Consider the following 8,981-nt stretch of genomic DNA (forward strand, 5'->3'; position numbering starts at 1 on the left):
ATAAAACAAATGTCACTCTCTAGTATTGTGTATTTAATTTGTATGCAACATTTTTCCTCTACAATAAGTGTAAACTGAGATCTATTTTAATTCTTATATATATCTATATATATATATATATATATATATATAGATATAGATATATAGAGAGAGAACATTGTTTTCTCACTCAACAGTAAACAAACCTACATACAGTATGTGTATACAGGGCATCTGCACATTTCTAAAGTTTCTTTTAAATACGGTTAAAATAAAATGTTGGCATCAAAAGTAACCAACAAACTATACTACAATATAGCTGGGGGAGCACTTGTAAAGATTTGACTAATCTAAATTCAAACGGTGGCCACATTTTGTAATTACTTTGATGCCTGAAGAAGGTAATCAGTGACCGAAACATTGCTTCTTCAATAAATCTGCTCCTGTCTGCCTTGCAATGTGAGGTGTTGTAAGCTCATATAGAACTATTTTCACAAGCAGCCTAAAAAGGCTGAAATCCACTGTCCTGGTCTAGCTTTCTGCAAAGAAAAAGGCTCCTGCAACCACAGACTGATATTCATATGTCTCCCTCTTGTGGTCACAGGGATATTTCACTTTGGTACCACATCAATACAGCATGGAATTGTGACATTATCCAACGATAACAAAATATGGTTTTGGGTCTGTGGGGAAAAATGCTGAATAAATAATGGACCTTGATATGAAAAATTTTTGAAAACCCTGCATTAAGTGATCACCCATGTGATTTATTTTCCAGAGCATGTTTATTGTAATTATCAATTGTATTCCAGCTTGTATAAAAGGAACTAATGCAAATGTAGTATACTTCAAGTTCCTAAATGGTATGTTTATATAGTGCTTTTATCCAAAGTGATTTACATAGATTGTGCATTACATTCACCCATTCACACACTGATTGCAGAGGAAACCATGCAAGGCACCATCCTCCTCATCAGGAGCAATTAGGGGTTCAGAGTCTTGCTCAAGGACACTTCGACACTGCAAGAGCCTGGGATCGAGCTGGCAACCTTGTATCACAATGAAAACTGTTAAAAAAAGAAGAAAGAAAAAAATGAAATACCATGGCATTTACATGTTTTTATTTTTATATTGATGTTATATTATGAGTGTCCCAGCAGGCCCGCATGTTGGGAGTGGCTGTTCTTTCTCTGTGCGTGTGAAGACCTGCCCTTCCTGTCCAGTCTTCCATCTCAGTGTAAAGTCTGACACACTCTGACCTTCCAGCCGTTCCTGCAACAACTGGATTGAACATGACAACATGTCAGAATGCATTTTTGGAGCTTTTAAGGTTTTATTTTTATTTTTTTTACCTTGCCAATTTAGTCGTTATACCAATGAATTCCTCCCCACACACATGTTGTGTGTTGTCACTGCTGTATAATCCTACTGGCTCACCTGCCAGTACTGACAGGTGCCGCCTCCCAGCCTTTAGGATTATCTGCATTAACAATATCAAGCTCCCCGCCCGGCATCCCTTCCCCAAACACGGGCCAATTGTGTTTGTGACTGTAGAGTGTAGACAAAGCCGGATGCACTACGGGGGATTCGAACCCACAACCTCTGTGGTAGTGGACAGAAGGGCCAAATGAGCCATTGGGCCAGTGGGGCCGGGGCCCAGGGGTGTTTTATGAATTTAGGTCAAAAAGATAATAAAATAAAATAAAAAGGGGAGCCCTAAAAAATGATCGGCCCAGGGGCCCTTTTGGGGGTTAATCCATCCCTGGTGGGCAGACAAAAAATTGCTGATCTACAAGCTCTCAATGCATCTGTGATGCTTGTAGATCTGCTATTTCCACTGCGCAGCATGCTTCCATGCTACCATAGAAGACATGCTGGTTTTTCTATATGGAATCCAAATGAGTGAAATCAGTCGTGGTGACTGAGAACTTGAATCCATGGGGAATATAAATAAATGACTTGAAAATGACTCTCTCTCTTCTCTCCATCTTAATTAACCTCTCCCTTCTCCTCTCACCTGCAACAGAAGAGAGCTGCTGACTGTATTCATATCCACCTCTGAGGTCACCTCCATCTTTATCAACGTCATCTTGGACCTGAGTCCTGACAGCACATTATCCCCAACACAGAAATAACTGTGAGTACTTCAAGAGCTCAAGAAACACTTATGTTGTATAAAAACACACAAAGCTAAGACATGGGCCTTTTGTCCCGACTACACTGTATGGTGTATAGCGTTGCTGTCGGGCAGAAACCTTATCTCCATATTCTACCTGTTTTTCTACTTCTTTTCTCCGTAATTTAACACCCTACTTTATCAGTACCACAGCGTCACATAAAACTATTTCAAGCTTGTTGATATGCGACTTTTGCATTTGAATCCTATAGTATAAAGTAACAATTTTGGACATATGAAGTTTCCACCCGACAGAGATGATATACCGGTATTTTGTAATAATGCCAATACATACTGCAGTATATACAGCATACTGTAGGCCTATAATTAAACTTTATATTGGCGTATATGTATATATGAGTGTGTCAGTGAGTGCAGTTAACTCACGCCCTTGGCAGGAGAAAGTCATCTTTGTATCACATTCTGCGTTGTCCCATTGTCCCTCATCCGTCACACAGGCACATGTCTTAGACGCCTGAGTGGTAGGTTTACCCGGCAACCAGGCCCTGAAGACACAGGCACATGTCTTAGACCCCTGAGTGTTAGGTTTACCCGGCAACCAGGCCCTGAAGACACAGGCACATGTCTTAGACCCCTGAGTGTTAGGTTTACCCGGCAACCAGGCCCTGAAGACACAGGCACATGTCTTAGACCCCTGAGTGTTAGGTTTACCCGGCAACCAGGCCCTGAAGACACAGGCACATGTCTTAGACCCCTGAGTGTTAGGTTTACCCGGCAACCAGGCCCTGAAGACACAGGCACATGTCTTAGACCCCTGAGTGTTAGGTTTACCCGGCAACCAAGCCCTGAAGAAGTGTTCGTTTTGACAGCAGATTTTGATTGATTCAGATTTTGATTTAAACACACAATGACATTCATACGATTTTAGTCAAGTCAATTTACAGTTAATTTAGTTAACTATAATGTATTTTGCTGAGCCATGACGGTGTCATAATGCCTGATTTCTACTGAGCTATGTGCCTGAAATAGCAGGTCTACAAGCTCACAACGAGGCCTGCTGCGAGTCTGAGACACTTTGTGAGCTTAATGATCGGCTATTTTCAGAGCGGAGCGTGATGTGACTTTCGAAAGCCTATACAGGTTTTAACTTGTCCATACCTGTATAACCACGCCCTGATTCTGTGGCCAACGCAGAAGTGCCTCTCGCCTAAAGTATAGTTCATGACCACGACGGAGGCCCGCCGTTTGAAGCGAACTTGAGCCACATACGGCACCACCGAGGGAACTAAAGCGTCGCGAAGTTCGATTGAGCTGACTCAGGGCCATTTGAGTTGCGACCCCAGGCCCATAGACCGAGAATAGTAAATCATGTTCTGGTGAGAGTGTTTCCCCCGACTGCCACTCAAAGTGGCTACTGGCCAATCACAGAGGGTCCTTGCACAACCGTATTGGCTTTTCGACACTCGAGCGCAGCCAAGCATAAAATTACATGTCTTAGTTCTTACTGGATCTCTTCTCCACTAGTCCCATACAGTCTAGTTTTTTTATTTGCTGACAAAATTGCCAAAATATCTAGTCATAGTTTTAGTCATCATGGCTTAGTTTTTATTTAATTTGGTCAGTGGAAAAAAGGTAACCTGACTCCGCCAGATTGCGGCAGTTCACATGTTCCCTCCTCCTACCTTGATCTGGTCTCTCTCAAGCAGAAACTATGAACCGGAAGCAGCAGGACAAAAATCTGATATCTCCATAATAATTTCGAGTAGTCTTGTTAGCTTGTGTTTACATTTGCGCTGTGGCACAGCTACAATACATCACCAGTCTCGCGCTGACCCCGCCTCTAGCGGCATATCGCTCCGATCAGATTTTGTTCGGAGTACATTGTCTCTGCCCAAGAGAGACCAGATGGGAGCAGGAGGAGGAACTCACTGCTGTCACCAGCTGGCGGAGTCAGGTTAGAAAAAAGGTACATTCAACGAAAATCTTTTGTCAAGGTTTTTTTTTCATCAACCAAATGAACACACTGACCTGAAGGAGGTCTGTCGTCCATCGGACCACACCCATTTGTCTCGGACCAATCCGAACCAGACATTATTGCCGCCGGCGGCGGAGGCGACCGCTATGTTGTCTGCGTCAGAACGGATGGTGGCGAGGTCGGTGTAGTGAGTTCTGCAGTGCTTCTGGCCGTCCTGCCACGCCGTGTCTCCTCCCACGTGCACCAACCTCTGACCGCCATCACTCAAACCTTCACAGCATATTTTGTAGTTGATAGGGCAATTGTGTATTATTAATATGTTATTGTGTACTATTACACAGCTTGGTTGAATGCTTGATTCTAATTGGTTAATCACTGAATTCAGCGGTGTTTTATTTATTTCTGAATAATGACCGATGAACTCATAATATTTATAAAGCATAGTATATTTACAAAGCACATCAAATAAAGGCACAGCAGCTTACAGTTGAATAGATTTGCGTATAACTGTGGCGGGAAAATGCATCTACAGTTAGCCTGTCATGGAACCTCTCCCTCCGCTTATGCTGTACAGTTGGGTGCCACCGATATTGTCCCTTATCATTTGACCCATTTAGGCCTGACCTCAAAATTTTAAAAAATCCTTCTAAATCCTCCAGTTTTCTGAAATAAATGTTTTCACGATTTTTCAAAAATAGCAGACCTACAAGCTCGTAGCGCGCCACTCGGTGGCACGCTACGAGCTTGTAGATCTGCTATTTTTCAATAGCTAAATTATAACAATGTTTAAAACACCAAAAGGGGTTCCCGCCCAAAATGGGTTAACTGTCCTTTTGCGCAGATCACGCAAACCTCAGCAAAAAGAAAAGGACAATATCGCTGGCCTCCAACTGTAGCTCCGCGATGAGGTGAGGTCGCACCGTCTCAGCCTTCCACCGCGTTTCAGAACCGGCGAATATTTTCCACTATTTACAATTCTTACCCCCTCCGCCGATTGTATCCAAAAAGTAAAGAAGAAGATGTTTAATCGGATTGTCCCCCTGCATTCACGCATAAAATCCAATTTCAGCATCTGACCAGCGGAGGCAGTAATGTTGTACTCTTTGGCCACAACTTCCTGAAAAACATGGAACCAGCTGACTAAATTAAACACTCGTTTCAACCCGTCACTTAGATGTTCTTGTCCGTGAAAAAAGAAAACATCTGAGAGCAGATCCCCTGACCTCAACTTTTTGGATACGATGTGCGGAAAAGGGTACGAATTGTGTATACTGGAAAATATGCGCCGGTTCTGGGACCTCATGTCGGAGCTACAGTATGAGCGGAGGGAGAGGTTCCATATGGGGCTATTGTACAGTATTCTTCAACTCACGTGTGTAACACATCAAGTTATTGGTGATGTCGCAGCTGCGGTCGTTCCAACGCCCGCCCTCTACCACTTCTCCACACCTCTCGTTGGAGTCGTTGGGCTCGCCCTCTTTCCAATTGAAATACCCGCCGGCCGTCCCGGAACCGTCAGACCACACCCATCTGTCTGGGTCTCTCCTCTCCAGACCTATCCAGAAGGTCCCTGCGGTGGTAAAGCGGAGCTGGTCCATGTGTGTCTGGTTGTCCACGGAGGTGAGCTCGCTGTGCTTCACCACGCAGTAGGCCCGCGCGTCGCTCCAGGTCATGGCTTGGTCGACATGGTGATAATACTGGTCAGATGCTGTCGATACAGGTCAGGAGACAGGAGTGTGATGTGACTGACGTTTAGGTGAATTTCAGTTCAACTCAATTTCAACAGTTCATCACGATCTCTCCTCTGACCAGTGATCAGTGACCAGAAAATTGTGACTGGGGGGACTATGGGGGGCTGACTATTTAGAGCGGGGGCTAATGCATTTTGGTTTAGATAGAAGTCAGTTGCATGCAGGCGCATAGCGTGGAATAAAATTTGGACTGGGGGGGGGGGGGGGGGGGGGTTAGTTAATGGGGGCTTGCTGTGGTGTGATTTTGGACATGTTAGCTACAAGGTGAGGGGCTGCCAATGTCACTCCGAGGTGAGGTAGAAAAAGTCTGGTGATGCAAGGTTACTGCCAAATGCCAATGTAGGCTAACTTTTGTTGTTTTTGTTGTTTTTTTGCCCCCGTCTTTCAGAAGCTACACTGGGCAAGATCTCAATTGACTGGGCCTGTGCCCGAGTGGCCCAATGGACGCTACGCCAGTGGTTGCCTGGGTCACATGACATTTTGTTGAGTGCAACGGTAGTCTAACTCTATAGTTATCGCACAAGATAAATCTTCTAGTGGTAGATGTTATATTTTTTTTAAATGAAAATCAATTGCAGCGACAACTTAAGTTAGATAAGATATAAGATATTATAGACCATTCAGGATGTGGTTTTGGTTGTTGTTTTGTGGAGTGCCCATTCTACCGAGCAAGCTACTTGCCTGTTTGAATAACAGTCCATTTACTTGTCATCAAAGACATCAGGAATATCCCTGCAATTTAGAAAAGTGACATATTAATCATCTTGCACAGCAATCCCATGAATCATTCAGAAATAGTGTTTTTTGTTCACAGCTCCATTGACTCCAATGTATTCCATCAGAGTTTCGGCTGCAGTTTGCCACCCAGCTGTAATTGCAGTGCAGAGAAAATGACTTTTGAGACTTTTCCTCGTAAGCTTCCTTGGGATGGGTTAAATGCAGATACCTCATTCCACTGCATATCGTTGCTGTCCAAACCGCTCATCTCCATATTCTAATGTTTTGTGTTTTTTTCCCCCTAAATTAACGCCCTACTTGATCATACTACAAGTAACTACATCATCAACCAAAAGTAGCAGTAGAAAGTTGCCGATCCACATGCTAAAAATGCATCACTGTCTGCCACATTTTGTGCTAGTACAGTAAATGTGTTACTTTTGCTATTTTTGAATTTGAATCCTGAAAAGTAACAGTTGGACTTCTGAGATTTGCACCTGACAGAGACGATTATGCTAATATACAGTGACAGAAATATCGCAAGGGAGGGTGTACCAAATTATTATGATATTACCAGTAAGACGCCCTAATGCGCGAGGTCGCGTGCGCGCATCCGCCTGGGTGACGGCAGAATGCTGGGCGAGCGCTGGCGCTTTGGCATGGGGGTCAGATGAACACATGGAATGAATTCTGTACTGGCCATATATGGAGCGTGTCTTGAGTGTACAGGGTCTGATGAGGTCAGATCAACATATTGAATGTCAGAGCAGGTCAGCTCCATATATGGAGATCTAAGGGTGGAAGTGGGGCAGTCTCTTGAGTGTACAGGGTTTGATGAGGTCTGGCCATATATGGAGCGTGAGTGTACAGGGTTTGATTCTTCGAAGAGGAAGGAAGGGTGGGGGTGGATCAACATATGGAATGTCAGAACAGGTCAGCTCCATATATGGAGATCTAAGGGTTTGAGGTCAGATGTAGAGTTGCTGGCCGGCTCCATGCAGATGTAGGTGATGATCCATCTTCTCCATGTATGGCTATCCAGGGTTTGATGAGGTCAGTGTTGTGATCTTCATATATGGAGACGGCCATATAGTGGCGTGATGTGTGACGAGGCATGATGTCACGAGGCGTGATGGACTGAGAACCATTATCTCGGTTTGTTTAGGGACCAGCACCTGCCTTTGGATGCGAGTGACTTATTTTAATCCTACCGGATACCGGTAGACCAAAATGATATCTACTTTTATGCCATTTTATTTTGTAATATTTGTTTGATTATTCTTTTTCCTTTATGGAAACTTTATATACAACTTTATATAGTTCCATAAATATTTGCTTACCTGTACAATATTCAGTCTTACGCTTCAACTCCATTGCTGTTGAGATAAAAATTGTGTCGTCATCAACAACAACATAATCATCATCATAATCAGATTCACCTGCTAACTTAATTTCAGTTTGTTTCTCTCTCTCTCTTTTTCCCTCTCTAATGATCTGTCTTTCTTCTGGTTCTCTGACACACCTCTCTCTCTCTCTCTCTCTCTCTCTCTCTCTCTCTCTCTTTCTCTCCAACTCAAAGGTCCGTCTTTATTTTATTGGCTAATCAAAAATAGCAGATATAGGCCTACAAGCTTGCAGGGGGTCACTGACACTTTGAACATTTTTTATTTTTTATTTCTTCTGGGGGTCCCTATTGTCAGATGAGAGAGAGAACAGAACAGTTAGCAAAATGGAAATATTATTTGGACAATCTATGTTTGCTGCATGATGGTGCTTTGCTCAGATGATTACATCATGTGTGTTTATAGAAAGAGCTCAAGATAGCTATTAAATGCAACAGTATCAGTAATGGCATGTAAATGTATACTGCCTGCAATCAATTTGAGTAGAAAATGAATTTATATATATTGGTGTTGTCGGGCAGAAACCTCTTACCTCCATATTTTAATTTGTTGTGTTTTTTAGTACATTACCGTCCTATTTGATATACTAAGGCGTCACACAAAACTACAGCGTCACACAAAAGCATCAAAAGTAGCATTTAGGAGTTTTGGACACCCGACAGAGATTTGAATACAAATATCAAAGGATAATGATTACAACAATAATGTCACAGGGTGCTTTATAAAAACAATTAGGGAATAGCAATAGGTCTATAATACTAGGATCAAAAGAGAGAACATCTGTCGATTCGTATTCATAAAATCACACAATCAAATGTAAGTAAACAAAGTGAATAAAAACGAATGTACTGTACCTAATTCTGAAGAGCAGTGTTCCTTCCCCCTTGTGTTCTCTCTCTCTGCCTGTGTGTGTGTGTGTGCGCGTGTGGTTATTTGGATAGGTTATTTGTGTGTGTGTGTGTGTGTGTGTGTGTGTGTGTGTGTGTGTGTGTGTGTGTGTGTGTGTGTGTGTGTGCGTG

General features: G+C 43.0%; 1 protein-coding gene across 1 annotated transcript; it reads right to left on the reverse strand.

Annotated features, from left to right (window-relative positions):
- Nucleotides 1–1,972: 1,972 nt before the first annotated feature.
- Nucleotides 1,973–5,764, reverse strand: LOC306914269 (C-type mannose receptor 2-like; the record flags this gene model as incomplete). The annotated part of the gene is made up of 4 exons (XM_079491259.1): nt 1,973–2,082; nt 2,543–2,661; nt 4,145–4,361; nt 5,464–5,764. The coding sequence occupies 4 exons, from the start codon at nt 5,762–5,764 to the stop codon at nt 1,973–1,975; spliced, it is 747 nt and encodes a 248-aa protein (XP_079347385.1).
- Nucleotides 5,765–8,981: the final 3,217 nt, after the last annotated feature.

Source organism: Electrona antarctica (genome assembly GCF_951216825.1).
Source record: "Electrona antarctica genome assembly, chromosome: 21".
NCBI lineage: Eukaryota > Metazoa > Chordata > Actinopteri > Myctophiformes > Myctophidae > Electrona > Electrona antarctica.